Here is a 17,543-nt window from a genome sequence, read left to right as displayed (position 1 = left end):
AAATTATACAAGGACAACTTTAAGGGGGAACCATTCTCAAGTTAAGTACAATGCTTTATTGTGTTGAAGCTATAGTAAAACTTCTAATAGGCCAATATAAAATTCTTTGGCTGCTTTAATTATTGTGAATTAGCAAAAACAATTTCTTTCTAGTGAAATTACTACCTTCCCAGAGCACTGATTTAGATGGGGCAACTAATGTTACAGAATAATTTTCCCAAAATGGATACAGGAATCTCAGTTTTCTGTCCATCTTCAAGTCAAACACCCACTCTGTAGACATAGAAAGAGTGAGTAACTTACAATCACACCTTTAGTAAGTACGAGAGCAAAATTTCAGTGTCCTCTCTGGCCAGCCTGGTTTCAAAGCCCACACGTTTGTTCACTGTGGCCCCTTCTCTGTAGAAAGAATCCCAGACAGGTTCTGGAGTCAGCTGCTTTGGTCTTCCAGTGGAATCCTCACCCTCACAGCACTTATGCTTGACTGGGTTTCATTCATGTCAAGAATTCACACACCTTTCTGTTAAGAGACAGGTAATAAACATCTTCAGGTTTCTGGCCAGATGCCTTTTGTTATAGTTTCCTCTACTGTGTTCACCAGAAACTGTTGACAGATAATTTATTGAGTGTAGATAGTAAAAAAAAAAAAAAATTATAAGATCAGCAAAGTCATGCCAGATTTTGCGGCATGGGCCACTCTTCTAAAATCCAAAGTCCTAGACTGCTCTGCACTTTGTCCTGGAGGGCAACAGAGAATATTTTATGCCTTTTCAATGGTTCTCATTTTCTCTCTCAAATTTGTTTTGATAAGTCTAATTTAATTATTTTTTCATAAATGTGTTTCCAGTTAAGTTTACAACTCTACAGCAGCTGCTACTGAACCTGCAGGGGGCTGCAGCCAGACCCCAGGGGATGTGGTTGGGGGCTCTCCTCTGCTGTCAGCTTCCCTGATGGTTGCACACACAGAACTGGCTTATCCAATGTCCAGGCAGTGAGAGCACCAGGCTTCAAACACACTTGGCATCCATCTGAGCCATTGATTCTTCTGATGAGCACATCTTTGTTGGTCAATTGGTGGATAATTATATAAGAATAGGCTTTTAAAATAGGCATTAGTGAAGCAGCCCTATAATTTCAGCAACCCAAAAGCTGAGGCATGAACCCATGAACACCATGAGTTCAAGGCCAGGCTGAACTGTATGGCAAACTAGATCGCAAAAAACAAGACAAAACAAACAGAACAAGACAAAAGTAAAACATACCACCACCCCCCCCACTCCCGCCTCCCCCAAAAAAGAAAAAGAAATACAAACAGAAAAATTTGGGACTATGGGTAAAAGCAGCAGCTTTGGAGACAGTCACCACACCTACACATTTAATTTCAACAAATATTTACTAAGCATTGCTTTTGCATCAGTTGTTCTTCAAACTTAATTTCCTTTGGGCACTTGATTTCACTTTCTGCCTAGCAACCACAGTGCTTGGTTTCTGTATTACTGGACAAAGTATTGTGTGCTGCCTCCCTTACCCGTTGAATAATATTGTATTTCTGGAAATGGTAACACCGGTGAAAGACTTTTTCTTTCTTTCTTCTCCTTACGGGAGAAAAAGTGTTTTGGTGAGAATAGCAGGCCATGGAGGCAATGCTGAAGCATGGACCCAGTTTGGCGGACTTGTCTTATAGACAGTCTCAATCAGCAAGGGCTATTTAATCTCTTTTCTCTGTTCTGAGAAAAATTAAATTAGAAATAAAAAGCACAGCATTCATCGCTAGTATGTGACTTTTTCCAAATCCTGGTGGAAGTTTTTATTATAAACAGGAAATTCACATCTACTGTCACTGCAACTGCTCTCTTTTTTCACAGAAAGGCTCTGCAGACTCCATTCAACTCTCAATCACTGAAAAGGTCAAAACGTGAAGTTAGTACATAAACGAGTAAACAAACCCATGAGCAAACAAAGAGCTGAATTAGCTGGGGGAGTGAAAACACACAGCAGCTGAGGAATCCACTGCGTCATCCTTAGTAAGCTATCTGCTCCTATCGAGGTCTGGAAAGAGAGGAGAGGAAGCCCCCGGACTCTTTGTTACCCAGTCGGTACACTTGTTTCTTAGTTTGCTGCTACACTTGCTGATCCTGATGGAGTACATGCTGGTGTGTGTGCATGTGCCTACATATGCGTGTGTGTGCATACATGTGTATGTGTGTGTTTCAAATCTAGAATTGAGAGCTCCTTTGAAATCAATTCAACCAGGGTTCGAATACCCTTGGAGAAGTACATATTCCTCTTGTACTTTAGTTACCTTCCCTGTATAATATTCTTCACCTTCCCGTGTTGTTAGCAGGAATGGAAATTGTACAGAATGCACCCCAACCTACACACACATGTACTACCTAGTGACATGTCTATGAGTCTCTAAACGTAGCTTTCATTTACTATGAGAAAACACTTGGAAAGGTAGGGATTAAGCATCCCAGTTAGTAATGTCATCATTAACATGGGCAGACAGTTTTCACAGTAGTGTCTTCTCTGTCTGTCTTACTTCTACTCTGGTAAGGCAATTTGCCAGTATCGTATATTACTTACTTACGGAAGGAGAGGGTTATTTGATACAAAATGTACCCTTGACCATCTTAGAGGGTTTTTGTGATTGTGGCTCTTTTGGTTTGACACAGCTTTCTTAGCCTCTTAATTGTTACCAAATTGCATTGGAGGATTTATGGAAAATTTTTTTATTTTGATATGTGGGTGCTGAACATGGTTACTCACAGATTTCTGCATTATATTTGGCATTGAAGTCACAGAAATAAATAGCTTGAGCTGAGTTTAGATATACATCACAAGTATTGAAGTACTCCCTATAAGTAACGATCAACCAAGGAACGTCAATACAGAATCATCGGAAGATTACTCCTGTGGGATATTGTTGCCACAATGATGGAAAGATTGAAAAATGTTATGTAAAAGAGGCTGCATTTTTCTTGGCTTACAGTAAACACTTAATAAGATGTGTGTCAGCTTGTCCAATGTAAAAGTATGAAATAATACAACCTTCACTTTGCCTTGCTCAGGACAGTAGTTAATGCCATGCAGCTCAGCCTGTAAAAGAGACCTCTTAAGGTATAACAGAAGACTCATGGAAGGCTTGAGAGGTGAGTAAGCCCCATGAAACTGTTTGCAAACTTGCAAGTTTCAATAGTGCACTTACTAAATATGGCGACTCTCTACTGAGATTCATTAAGAGGCTGATTAGGTAAATAGGCCATACGAATGGGAAATCAAATTTAGATATAAAAGCTATTGCAGTGAAAATGTCATTGGGAAATTGAGTCTGGTGAGATTTTTGTGCAGCAACAACAGTCTAATATCTCACTCACATGCACCTTCTGCACATGAGTGCAAAGCCTGTTGGCTGAGATCATTTGAGCTACATCAGAGTCCTCAGTCTCCTCTCAGACCCTAAACAGACTTCCACATAGGTGGTGATTCCTGGACACTGGGAAATATTTCTGTCTGACCTGCTATGCAATCATACCTCCAGCCCACATTGCCACAGCGAACTCCTCAGCTTCTGTGATCAGGACAATGAATCTAAAATATCTCATTCATCCATGTAGCACTTTAAAAGGATCCCTTACCAAGTGATTTGATTCATTTCATTTGAAACTTAGAAATGAAGTAAGCAATGATAATGCTGGGTCTGAAGTTAGGTACCTAGTTTGTAGGTAGGTAGGAGCTATTCAGCTTGGGAGGTTACTTAGAGTTTCAGCTGAAACCCTGAGGTTACAAATTTTGCCTTGCAAAGAAGGTGTTAAACAATATGTGAAATTTGAAAGAGTTAACTAAAATCAAAGTACATCCTCTGGAGTCCACAAACCAGTGTAGTCCTTCTTCCAGGCAGAATACTCCAGAGCTGGTCTTTACCAGCAGGATTTTCATCAGTCTTCTGGTCTTCTGAGCTCTGACCAGAATCTCCCATACAGAACACTGTAATGCACCTCAGCTCTAGTCTTTCTGGCCACATCTAGACTTTTCAAACTGAAGGAATGCATCAAGCAGAACACCAGGATTAAAGAAGAAGGAAAGGTGAGAATTACATGGATACATCTGGAAGGGGGCTTCATGAGGGATCATGGGATGCTGAATAAGCTGTGAACCTTGGCTGTAATGATTCTGGTGTTTTGGCTGTGATATTCCACTAAGTTTTCAAGATGTTACCAGTGCTGGAAACTTGGGAGAGAATACTTGTTAACTTTCTATTACTTCTAACTACCACATGCAAATCTGTAAGTGTCTAAAAGAAAAGTGTAATAACTTCAACATCAATAATTTTGCCATTTGTTTTAAGGTTCCTCTTTGGTTAATTTAGTTTTTATGGCTTAATGTTCAATTTAAAATTTCCCAGTTCTATCTTCAAACTGCCCATCTAGTCTTATATTTCATCACACACACTGAGGGCTTTCCTACTGTGACTCCTCACTGTCAGATAGAGAGCTCTGTCTGCTTCATTTGCACACATTGGACCCTAGCTGATGTCAAGGCCAACCCAAATGCTACCCATGTCATGACGTCCTCCAGTGAAAGCCATTTTCTTCCTTCCAAACAGTTATAGACATATTGGTGCTACCAATCTTATGATATTCCTTGTACTTTGTCTTTGATTTTGTAATTCTGTGTGCATTTTTCATCTTTTCTGGAAGATTTAAGTGTTGTGAGAGCAGAACTTTTCCTTTTTTAAGTAAAGGAAAAAAATCTCTAAATGTCACCTACAATTGTGCTTGCACAGAATGAAGATTTAATATTAATTTTTCTTTTGATGTCTTAAGCGTTTTTATGTTCACTGACTTTTACAAGAACATGAAGACTGTTTATAGTTTTGTAGCTAAATTATTAGGACACTGAACTTTACTGATGATGGAAACTAACTTGCATTTTGGGATGACTTATACAAACTATCATTTGGACTTCCATTTTTTAAATATATAATTAATCAGTCCCAATAAATAAAATAAAGGAATGACTTATAAAATTGGGCATGTATATCTTATATTTATACAAAGACAAATGAATAAAACACAATAAAGTATATGACAACAATGGATGTTCATTTAATCAAATATTAGTTAAATGTCCTCAGTGTCTCATAGGATAAAAGCAGTAGCACAAAATCAGGAGTTTGAATGTAGAGGACATTAGCAAGGCTATGCTGCTAGTAATTTAGTAATATTTCAGTGTATTTGGTTTCTCCGTGTCTCTGTGAAACAGTTATTGGGCTGGAAGATCAGTGGTCCCCTGCCAGCCCTGACATCTCTGGTTACACTGTGTGGGACGGCTACACACTGGACACCATTGCTAAGCCCTGTGTCTCTCAGTCCCTTGATCATTCCCATTCAGTTCATGAGGGCTGAGCCTCAATCACTGGGTGACCAGCATCATTGTGAGCTCCTGTGCTTTGTTTGAAATTAGCTGCTTCTGTTATTCATATAGTCCTGCTGTCTCTATGAGCTTAGAGATTAATTTTGGGGACTAGTGACTGGGGAAACACAGCTGAGTTCATTTAATTAGAACACACTACACTATGGCATTGCTTGTATTTGAAATCTTTTTGTTTGCTTTTTTATTTTTTTTTAATTTTTATTTTTTGAGACAGGATTTTGCTGTGTAGTCAGGTTGAACTCTTTTGGAGTCAAAGTTAATGGATTTGAATTTTGAACCTCAAATCACAACCACTTTTTTAAAAACTCATATTGTGCTCCACCCTGATATTTCTTTGGTAGTGAATTTTAACCTTATTTGAAGAGAATGACTTTCTTAAAGTAGGATGGAAGGGATAGCAAATGATCACAACTGTGATGGGGTCCTAACTGACATTAGCCTAAGAGTTTAAGAAAAAGACTGAGAAAAGAGATTCTACGTCAGAATGAAGAGGAAGATGCAGACGTGTATAGAGAAAGATGACTTTTTAGTTAAGTAGTGACTATCCCCAAGATTTTATTAACTAGATGAAAAATACGTTAGACAAGTGTTCTCTAGGAATTTTGTTAAGTATTTTTCAAACATTATTTCATTTAATGGAATAACTCAGATAAGTGTCATTATTGATTTGTTTTTTATAGATAAAAAGTTGGAACTTAGCAGAAGCATGAGGTAATTTTCTAAAATTCCAAGGCCAGTGAGTGTTGAAGAGGAATTTGAAATCCCATGCCCTGGCTCCAAGAACTCATGCAATTAAATAAAACACTGATGGCTACCCAGATATCCAGAACCATCGTGACTTGCTAATTTATTGCCATATGCAAAAAGTTTAATAATTGACTCATGTTTATACTGATAGTGAGTGGCAGAAATACAAGTTGTCATCTATTTGATTCTAAAGTTCAGGGTCCTTCTAACTGCCACAGACATACTTTGAAAGAAAGTGCCATTGCTATGTGACTAAGGGATTTGTAAGTAATTGATTTTAAGATGTCATCAGAGTGGAAGTGACTTGTTATAAGAAATATAATAAAATTCGAGTGGGAATCAAGTGGCAAATGCAGTGTTATGATGAAACACACAGGAGCAGACACTTAGATTTTAAGGGAACCTTATTTTCCACACTGGCCCAAAAGAGAAGGTACAGTTTTTCAGGTTTCAAAAACACAATAAAGTCTTGTTTCTTTCCTAGCAGAATTTATTCTGGAGGCATTTTTGTAACCCAAAGCCCTTGTATATCAAAGCAAATTTCTCAAGAATAAATGATTGGAACATGTAATTTATTCTACAACTCAAAAGTATTTATGTAAAATTATTGCACTACTATAATAATGAGGAAGTATAAACTAAAAAGAAAATAAGCAAATTCATCTGAATTTATTTTTGAGAGTCTTCTTGTGTGGTGTGAGGGAGATGAGAAAGTTAACTTTTTAGGACAACTTTCCCTATCAGTGAAGGAATCACAGCTATCTACTGGATCAAGGGAATCTTTCTCTTTGTGCGTTTTAATAAGGAAACTATCCAATGTCATTTATTTTTACTCATTTTTGAGAATTTGGTGGAAATATGACTCTGCATTGTTAAACAAATTGACTGATTGCCCTTCTGTAGTCTTGGGTGGTTCCTTTCTACAAAATTGTGTACTATGTGCTGTTTTACACAATTCTCTAATCTTACTTATAGTGAGAGAATCCTGTGGCTTTCTGTCCTGCAGACATGATCTCCTCCACAGAGAGAGAGAGAGAGAGAGAGAGAGAGAGAGAGAGAGAGAGACAGAGAGAGAAAGAGAGAGAGAGAGAGAGAGAGAGAGAAAGATACAGAGACAGAGAGACATAGAGAAACAAACCATAGGCTCAGTTGTGATAATGTGACATTTGAGGTTACATGCCACTCATATGGCAAGCTATGCCTCATTCATCAAGTTAACATTTATTACATGTTTGCTCATCTTGCAGAGCACTTGTAGAACAAGTTACAATTTAAGGTTTTCCTGCATTCTTGTCTGGTTTCCATAAAAGATGACAAGTGAGGATCCAACACTGAGTTGGGATATTTTCTTTAAAGCCCTCAGGGCCCTTTTGGCTGGATATTGTCAGCTCATTAGCTCAATGTGATGTGTTTCCTGTACTTCCCCCCTAGGCCAAGGCCATGTAGCCAACCTAACCAAATATTAAAATGATCTTCCAAATTGTAATACTATTACTAATCTACAAGGAGACAGAAAGAAGTAATGACAGCTGAGTGTAGAATGTGATTATGCATTAAATTTCTGATGGTGAGGAGAAGTACAAAAAAGGCATTTCCTGGGACAGCTAGAGAACACTGTACATAGATTGATTATTAGGCTGGTGCTGGTGTCTTGTCAATGTTCAGTTTTTTGGTTAGATAATTCCACAGTCATTTTGTGAAATAATGATATTATTCATAGAAACTGTATTAATCATTTTTGGCTAAAACTACATGAAACTTACAAGTGTGTCTCAAAGGAAAAATGTATCAGTATCAAAAATGGGGACAATAAAATCAAGTGAGAAAAATATTAATAATTAGAAAATAAAAATATACAGTTCATTATCCCATCTTCCTTAACAGCTTGAGATTACTTTAAAAGAAAATAATGCAAAATCAGCTTACATTGGAAATCCATTGTTAAAAATATTTAGTTCATTTTTCTAGGGCCAATGAGCCTTTAAAGGTTTTGACCAAAAGGAGACAAACGCAAGTCCTAAAATGTTGATGAAATCACTTCAGAGCAGCACCATGTCAGTCGTGAATAAAAATTTCCATAAATTGGAATGTGCATTTGAACAGAAATCTAAATTCTTGTGAAGCTATTACTCACATAATGCCAAAGTAAATGTTCAAAAAGTATCCCTGTTTCTTTAGTGTTGCTATTTTTTGAAGTGGTAATATTGACTTTTTAATGATTTGAGAATCATCATTTATGTTTATGGGTAAGATTATTTTTCTTGGGGATAATCTCATTACCCAGAAGTCAAAGGCCATCTAAAATTCTTGGGATAGGTGTGTGATTTCCTCACAGAAAGCTCTGTGGTGTTCACAGAGGTGTTTTCTTAACTCTCCCAGAACGATAGAGTGATACTCAGCTGTTTTCCCTCACTTGGGTCTTGACTAAGGTGTTGTTTTGTGAAATGTCACAGTCCTGGTGAGCTACAACACAAAGCTTTCATGGTGTCCAACAGACACTGAACTTAGGTTTCAGTTCTAAGTAACTAAGGAACTTAGTTACTGTAGAAGAAAATGAGTGCAGCAGAAAATGCACCCCACCCACCCACAGCCAGTGAACTTCAGTTTCTTAGTTGCTCAGGTAAAAGTTCCTGTTACAGTTCCTGTACTGCAGTCTCCTAGAAAGTGCTGGTCACTGTGATGCATGTTATAAGAATCAGTCAAAGACAGCAAAGTGCTCTCTGCCTTGGTATTCCCCTTTTCAACCCATTAAAACCTCCCTTTCTAGGCATTTGAGGCTTGACATTTAGAGGGACAATTGATTCTGTCACTGTCTGTGAAGGTAAAATTAATCTAACTCCAAATTCTTGATGTCGTTTCAGTGTTTCTGTTCCTGTTGCACTATCAATTCTGAATCTTCTTCCTATGTGTGATTCCTATTGCGGAATCAAAATGAAAAGCTCAAATGCATCTTCAGAGATAAAAATCACAAAATAAAGATAGAAATTCTTTTGAGTTCATTATTTTCTCTTGGATTAGATGAAAAAATGACTAAAATTATCTACCATGTTTTGACTGTATTTGAGTCAAAGTCAAGAATTTGACTACCTAGTTTGCATCATCTATTTAAAAAGAAATCCAGAAGTATGTGATCAGAAGAAGAGCAAGAGAGAAGAGAAAGAGAGAGAAAGAGAGAGAGAGAGAGACAGAGACAGAGACAGAGACAGAGACAGAGAGACAGAGAGAGGCTTACTATAGTGGAAATTTGAGAATCTGGGTCTGAAACCTGATTTTGTTCCTACCTAAAACAGTGAATTCAATTCTCTGTTGCTTAGTTTGATATTTTTGAAGATGAATATATTTTCCACCATGTGGAGTTAAAAAAAATGAGATCATGTTTGGATTGCAAATTATATGGACTAATAAGCTACTCCTTAATTTTTCAAGGTTTTAAGAATTTTTGCATTATGACTTTCATACAAGTAATGCATTGCAAATAATTTCCAGAAGCTCAGGAGAAACTAATATATAAGAGGTATTTTCAGGTAAATCCTATAATGTATTATTCTTAAAAAGGGAATTTAATTTTTAGGTGTTTAAACTTGCTTTTGGTTTTTGTCTTACCCTGATTTTGGTCTTTGTATTTAACCATCTGTTACACATTAAGATGTGATAGGATGCCATCATGATATGAACTTGTCTATCTAATTTGTTTGCAGTGTATTAAACATATATTTTAAAAATGTAGGCACTGTCTGGTTTCAGGGAGACAGTCTTCCTCTGTATATGGACATTAGTCCTTCTTAATATCCAAAAACCTTTTAGTTGTCCCTAAAATTCAGGCTTCTCCAGTGTGCAATAATTGTAAATATATCCAGGTCTCACAAAATGATATACTTGCAAAAGTGTAGTCCTAAGTTTGAGGAACTCTTGAACTGCAGGTGAAATTTTTTCTGGTCTAAGAAACCTATGACTTTCATTCATTGTATGTTTCTATACTTGACAGTAGTTGCTGTCCTTCTGTCTCAGAATCAGTGTCAATAACTAATGTATCAATATAAAATGATCAACTGCTTACATAATGAAAATACTTACTATAAAGTTCACTCAGTTTAGATTTTCAGTTGCTGAACAAAGAACGTTTTCAAATATGTACAGGAATGTGCAAAGATTCTCTCTACTGTACTGGGGCCTAAGTGACTTCCTGCACAGGAGCTCAACAGCAGAGTAAGAAGCCTTTAATATAAGCATATAATGGAAGCACAGGGTGGTGAGCTTTCATGCAGAAAGCATTTTTCCCAGATGCTCCTTTTCAGTCTTCAGATGTCTTCCTAGAAAAGTAAGTGCTGCCTCTTGCAAAGAATAGCACCTTCTGATATAGTTTCTTACTGTTTGTTGGTATTAAATGTGGAGGGGTAGGAGGGAGGCACTCTCCCTGCTAAAATAAATTGGGAAAAATTTATGGTAAAAAAAGTCAAAGATGTCATGGTATACAGTAGAACCTACATTATGGTACTATGTATAATGTGAAGTTTCAGAGGAACATACATTGTATAGAATGTCTGCGTTTATTCAATGAAACACATCCTCAGAGACCATGGTGTAAAATCTCTTTTTCTTTTATTTACTGTAAATTTGATCGCTGTTAAATTTAATGACTACTAAAATTTCCTTCACAAAGCCATCCTCACACCTTCAGTTAGAAGTCACCATGAGTGCTGTGATGTGCTGCTGTACTCTGAGAGCTTTGAGAGTCCACACTTTTAAGGTGGAATAGATTGTGGCTTTGTTCTTTTCTAGGATAATGCATCTGGAGACAATGGGCCACTCACTCTTCACCTGTTTTGTTTAACGTCCATGCATGGAACTTCCTAGGAACTCAGAAATGTTCGTGGAGGACTGATTCCAGCTATCTCAAGGATTCCTCTAGAAAATAAGATCTGTATCCCCACCCTTTGGAGAACGAGTAGGTCATTTTTTTAAATTTTATTTAAACCAGTTTGCAGTACATAATGATTACCTTGATCCTGGGTATTTGGTTATGTGTTCATAACACATCTTAATTCTTTTTCTTTCTTTTTTTTTTAATCTTTATTCTTCCCTCCCTTCCCTTTCTTCCATCTCTTGATTCTTATTTTTAAGTTAATCATTATGAGTAATTAAATACCGTTCTTCAGTATTCAAGGACAGAGTAAATAATTCACAATAGCTCAAACTTGTAAGTAAGAATAATTCAAAATGAACAAGAATCACGTAAGTTTGTCTTAATTAAACTTTATATTCAAATTACAGTTAAACATCTCATTTAACAAGCAGACACGACATTCTAGGAAACATTTCAAGACATTCCACAGACAGCATAATTGCTGGAAACAAAGCAACTCACTCTGTCATTAATATGAATACTAAGACCTCACAGTCTTTGAGGGTGAAGGCCTAAATGACTATTGGTGCACCTCTATAAAATGATTATTCCTGACAATACTTAAAAGAACAGTACATCACTACAGCAAAACTAAAGAGATCTTGCATCCAGATCCATCCTTTTCATGTCACATGTCAAGGGGAAAATATTTATTTTACAATGAGCAACATGTCTGGTTTTTAATCTGTATTATTAGTAGGGATGTGACAAGCTTATGCTTACAAATTAAAAAAAATAAATTTTATATTTAAATTCTTCTACACTGGTGATTGGTGGGGATGCCAGCTCATTGAAGTTTTTGCTCCCGTGGATTAGGAGTTCTTCTGAGAGATTTTCATTGCGACAGTCTTGATCTCTGTGTACTCATATAGACCATCTTCACCCCTACAGAAAGGAAAAATATTATCCATAAACATCGCTAACATTGCAATGCAATTATAATAGTCCTTGCTTTGGTACCATTATGTTCTCATTTTTCTATCTAGAAATATATTTTCCATGCACAGAGAAGCTAGCCAAATGTTAATTGGTTATGCGTAAATCTCCTGGGGCAAGAAATTCTTAAAAATGTCTTTTGCTGGGTGTGGTGGTGCATACCTGTGATCTCAGAAGTTGGGAGGTGAATCAGAAGGATCACTGTGAATTTGAGGGCAGTCCGGACTACACAAGCAAGTGCAAGGCCAGCCTGCACTGCATTGTGAGACCTTGCCTCAAACAAATGTTTTTCATTTAAAATATTGCACACCCTCAGTTGATTTTCATATAGAAAGTGTTCATTTATTATACCACTTTTCATAAGTATTGAAGCTCCAGTTACTCCACGAAAATTGAACCCTACAAGAATGTTATCATTTTCTGTTTATATTCAGATAAATAGACAGACATAGCATAAAAGACACGGTGATAATTATCACTGAAGGGTGATATTGTAAAATTATTAACTGAAGCAGAGCCTGTGTATAATGTGCTGCTGTCACAGCACTGGTGCGGGTAGAAAATGACCACACATTCATTCTAAGTTGTCCTAATATGTTTTGGCTGTACTGTGTAAACATTCTTTGATGCGTGGCAAAACAAAAGCTCAAATTGTATTTTTTACATTTTGCTTATTTTTTGATGGCTTAAATACATTTTTTCTAGAGAGGAAATAAGACAGGGCTTGGTCTAAATTCAGGCTTTTGGACTTTTTACAAATGTTGCTATTTCACATTTATGCAGCCTTCTTTATCTTTTACTATTTGTTTGAGTAACTCTCACATTCACCACAAATAATACTGGATTATCATGAGTCACAGTGTTTGTACACCGCTCTCTATTATTATTCCTATTTGGAAATTATGATTTGCTCTTTATTGAAGAGACAATTAGGCCTGAGATCGGTTGCTTTCTGTAGTGTTTTGATGAGAAGATCAAATTTTGCCTAAGACTGTGCTTAAAATCATAACAGCTATGCAAATGTAGGTTCACAGAAGAGTATCTTGATATTTTTCCCTTCCTTTCCTGTGATGTAGACAACTATACAGAAGACATCTTTTCTCCAGAGAAATGTAGTTCTCTGACTGATTAATTTTTTGGGTGATTAAGCTTTGGAAGTATGTCCTAAAAGCTTCAATTAGCATATTTTTCAATGTAATTAAGGAGTTTAGATATAGAGTCTTCACTAAGTATATATAGCTCCTAATTATATAAACTAATCCATGATTTTTATTAATAGGCTACTCATGATACTTTGGCTTACAAGGGGGCATGAAACTCTAAGAAGAGGAGTAAGTGTGATTCTTGTCACACTCAGGCTGAAAGAGGTACTCCTCCTCAGGATTCCTATGCACATGTGTATCACACCCATGATAGAACACAAAAGCATATGCTTGAGTTCTTTTTATCTTATCAAGTCTTTGAGACTTGTGAACTCCTCATTTACAAACCATTTTTGGCCTTGTTCTGAAGATGATTGTGATTGTTCTGGAATGAGACCTGATACTGAGTTTGTACTAGGTGCCCACCTAATACTCATGCTTTCCATCTATGGCACACAGCATCAGTAAAGAGGTCCTGCTGACAAGTGTTATCCAGATTTTCATCTGTGGCCAGAAAAGAATTTTGTGCTAATTAAGCAGCCATAGAGGAAATTGGAGCTCTTGTATAAGCCTGTTGTTTATATTTACTCCCTTTGAAAGGGAAAACAACACAAAACTACTTTGTTTACTGAGATCCAATTCAATGTGAATGTCTTACTTGTCTCAGGTGACCCCAGTAACATGTGTGAAAACCAGTGCAATTACCCTAAGGAGTAATTTCTGTTACTTAACCCACTCCAGTGTGTGAACTGTGATCAGAGATTCACAAGTCAAGTTTGGTGACTCAGTGTCACCATTAAACTATTTTTGGCTTTTTATTCTTCACTGAACAATTTTGCTTTTCCACCTTTAAGGACAAATTATAATTCAGATCTTGGGGTTATCTGAGGTTATTGCTTCAGTGATTCCCTTTAGCCCTCTTGCAGCTAATAACTTATTAAATTCATCAAATTTACTCAACAGGTGTTCACAGTAACATTTTTAGCTGAACTTTTTTACTTAAAAAATGCAAGTTTTTCCTTTGTATATTAAATAAAGAAATTATGTTGAATCACTCTATGGGTGTTATAGTTGGTAGTTGATTCCTGATTTTAGTGCTGCTCTTATTTGAATTCCTTGTGGATTAACTTTATTAAAGTTGAACAAATTGTGTTCAACAAAATTGACACATTTATTCTACTGTAGTTATTTTATCACTCAGGAAAAGTGTTAGAAGACTGGGCTGGGAATTCTGGGCTAACCCTGCAATGTAATCTAATCATTATCTTGGGTATTTATACAAAGTAATTAGTTTTGCCAAGGAATTCTAAAGAGAAAGAGAAGAAAACTGGAGCAGGAAAATAATCGTTTTTGGAGTGTGCATTTTATGTCAGTTATGTAAGGCTATTGCCTGAATACTGAATACATATGTAACTCTCATATCATCTTAAGAGGAATGCCATCATCTTTATTTTAAACCTCAGGGAACAGAGGCTCAGAACCTGAACAACCTGAACCAGACCCAGGGCGGGCCAGTGATGGAGTCAGGACTCCGTGCAGGCCAGTCAGGCTTCCATTCTGTTTGCTCTGGGGTCTGTCCACTTATCACTGACCACTATCTATGGACTCAGCCACATTCTAAAGATGGCTATGGCTTTTCACCTCTCCACTAATAAGATCCAAGCCAATTTTCTTGGGTTCAGAATATCTTAATCTGGATTATAACTTTTCTTTAAAATCCTATGTCCCTGACTTTGTGAGGTGTGGATTCTCACCTTTTTGAACTACACCTTTTTGGTTTTTTTTTTTGTATCTGGGATTGAACTCACAACCTCACACTTGCTAGGCAGGTTCTTTTGCTGCTGAGCTCAATCCCTGACCACTTGAACTATATCTTTTTTATATATTACTTCTGCCACCATAGTTGCAGATGGGAAACAGTTTCATTTGTTGAGGACTCTTAGAACTTATCCATGGCAAGCATGTAATGGGTGTACACTGAGAATGCGCATGGGTCATCCTACCACTACCCCATTTCCATGCTCCCTTATAAGTGTCTATTTCATTGTAATTTTACTAAGGTAAGGGACAATGCTTGTGGCTATATTAACACAATCATGGTCTTTGAAGCTGAGGTTCATTATACTTGTTGCTAATGAAACCGGAAGGTTTATCATGTTTGATTCTATAGTTTGTAATGCATCTTGTTTCTTATTTTTTATTATGAAATGGAAAATATAATGAATAAATTTGGTAAATGTGATTGAACAAAATAGCTCAATAAAGTGCCATACTTCTTGTGCATACAGATGCATAAGTATATTAAAAATTCTAAATATCTTTGTTTTAAAATGAACTAAAAGCTCATAAATTCATTTAAGTGTAAATATTCTGAGTTTAAGCACAACTGCAACACATGTCTCATAAGTCAAATTTATTGGTAGGGTTATATATTAATTTTAAAAACTAACTCATTGAGATAATTTAAAATTTTAGAGTTTGTATTAATAATATTTTAATACACAATAACCATTCATCTTAAAAGTGAAATTATTTTGGATACGGCATATAATTTATTTATTTAAGAAGTATATTCAAATGGAAGGTTCTTATATTTACATGCTTCTTACAGTCATAAATTTAATTCCTACCTTTTTCTGGAAATATCTTTTGCGCATCTTACCTTCATATGTATGTGCCAAAGTCAAGTGCTCCATATAGTTCCTTATGAATAGTGGAAGCCTAGAAAATTATACTTCCCTTCTGCTAATGCCTATCTGTATTTACAGATTAATACAGCATTAAACAAGCTTTTTATGTGTCTTCAAAAAGAACAAAGCAAGGTTGTATCTGTGATAGTGAACATGGATTAACTCCCTGGAGTGACAATAGTTTTTATGAAAGTAAAAATTTGTCATAATAGAAAGTTTTTCTTACAGTTCTCGTCCATTTCCAGACATTTTGTATCCACCAAAGGGACACTGAGCACCTCCTGCACCATAGCAATTTACCCTATAGGCAGAAATAAAGAAATGAAATTTATAACCCATGAAGTATTCCTATTTGCTAAATTTAGAAAACCAGAAAATTCTTTTAAAAAATTCATTCATTTTAATATAACATTCATTGAGGTATTTAAAGAGGCATTATGAATACTAATGCAGAAAATATATGGATATATACATATAAACACATAGCACCTAGAAACAAATAAAATATGTGTGTGCATAGTTCATTTAGGTAGTCATTTAGCAGTGCTTCAGAAGTGAATTTCTTCAGCTTTGAATTTTCTGTTGGCCAAAGTTAATAGCTCAAGTGCATTATCTACATGATTAGCATTACACACAGATAGCAAAACAGAAACAGAAACAGAAACAGAAACAGAAACAGAAACAGAAACAAAACAAACAATTAAATGAAACAAAGAAAAATTAAAAGAGAAAAACATTCTGGTTTAATAATTTTCCTTCCTTCCATGCTGTAAAAATAGGTAGATGAAATAGCAACCTCCAAGTAAATTTATTGGATTGTGTTTGAAAGATTTACTTTGATTTTGAAATGATCTTCAGGCATTTTCTCAGCTAAAATACTTCCTCTCCAAATTCCCAAGTTTCATATTAGCACTGTGTCACACAGTCCTTTTTAATGTCTCTCATAAGGAAAGAATAGTTCCTTCCATAAATTTGCACTCTTAAAGGAAAGTTTGTTTTTCTACTTTGTTGCACTGTTCTTTTTTTTTTTAAGTTTTAAATTTTTGCTAATTGTTCTTTAAATTGAAAACTCAGACTCTATTTTGAAACTACTGGTAAAACTCCAGCAACTCTGGAATTCAATGGTTGTCTTTCTTTCTAAACTGAAATTTGTGTACAAAGGAAAGTAATTTTGTGCTGTTGTCAGGAATGAGGGAACAAAGGGAGGTTTTATAGACAGAAAGTACTGAGGAAGCAAGCTAAGGGCTGGGCACTCCTCAGAGGATGCAAGAGTTTCAGAGGAATGGCCTTGGAATTTGTATTCTTACATTAGTACAAAATGGAAGAAACAAAAAAGCTCAAAGATGAAAGAGATGTTTCTAAAAATCCAACCCATTTTTCTAAAGTATGTTCTTTAGACATCTGGAAAGATTCTATAGTGAGAGTCTTCGTATTTAATACGAATTAAATATTGCAATGTGTTATCTCGACTAAGTGAAACCATTTAAGACAGCAAATTTTATTCCATTTTCCTTGCACACTGCACAATGCTAGAAACTACATAGTGATGCTTATATTATATAAGTAAAACATCCATAAGAATATTGGTTTGCAGTCACAAAGGCAAGAAAAAGTTAAGGAAAAAGTTAAGGAAATTGTTCCTCAAAATTTTATCCAGTTTGACATTTAGGTCTTTTTAGGAGAGATGCT

General features: G+C 36.0%; 1 protein-coding gene across 1 annotated transcript in view; it reads right to left on the bottom strand.

Annotated features, from left to right (window-relative positions):
• Positions 1-11,416: 11,416 nt before the first annotated feature.
• Positions 11,417-17,543, bottom strand: part of LOC100732853 (aldehyde dehydrogenase 1A1-like) — a 33,573-nt gene continuing 27,446 nt past the window's right edge. The window contains exons 12-13 of the mRNA XM_003472282.4: positions 16,081-16,155; positions 11,417-11,971 (exon numbers count right to left, since the gene is read on the bottom strand). Coding sequence (XP_003472330.2) covers positions 11,899-11,971; positions 16,081-16,155 — 148 coding nt within the window. The 3' untranslated portion in view covers positions 11,417-11,898. The remainder of the gene's footprint in view (positions 11,972-16,080; positions 16,156-17,543) is intronic.

Source organism: Cavia porcellus, unplaced genomic scaffold (genome assembly GCF_034190915.1).
Source record: "Cavia porcellus strain 051 isolate PalLab524CR breed Dunkin Hartley unplaced genomic scaffold, mCavPor4.1 scaffold_1, whole genome shotgun sequence".
NCBI classification, from domain to species: domain Eukaryota; kingdom Metazoa; phylum Chordata; class Mammalia; order Rodentia; family Caviidae; genus Cavia; species Cavia porcellus.
This window is presented reverse-complemented; position numbering and strand designations above follow the sequence as displayed.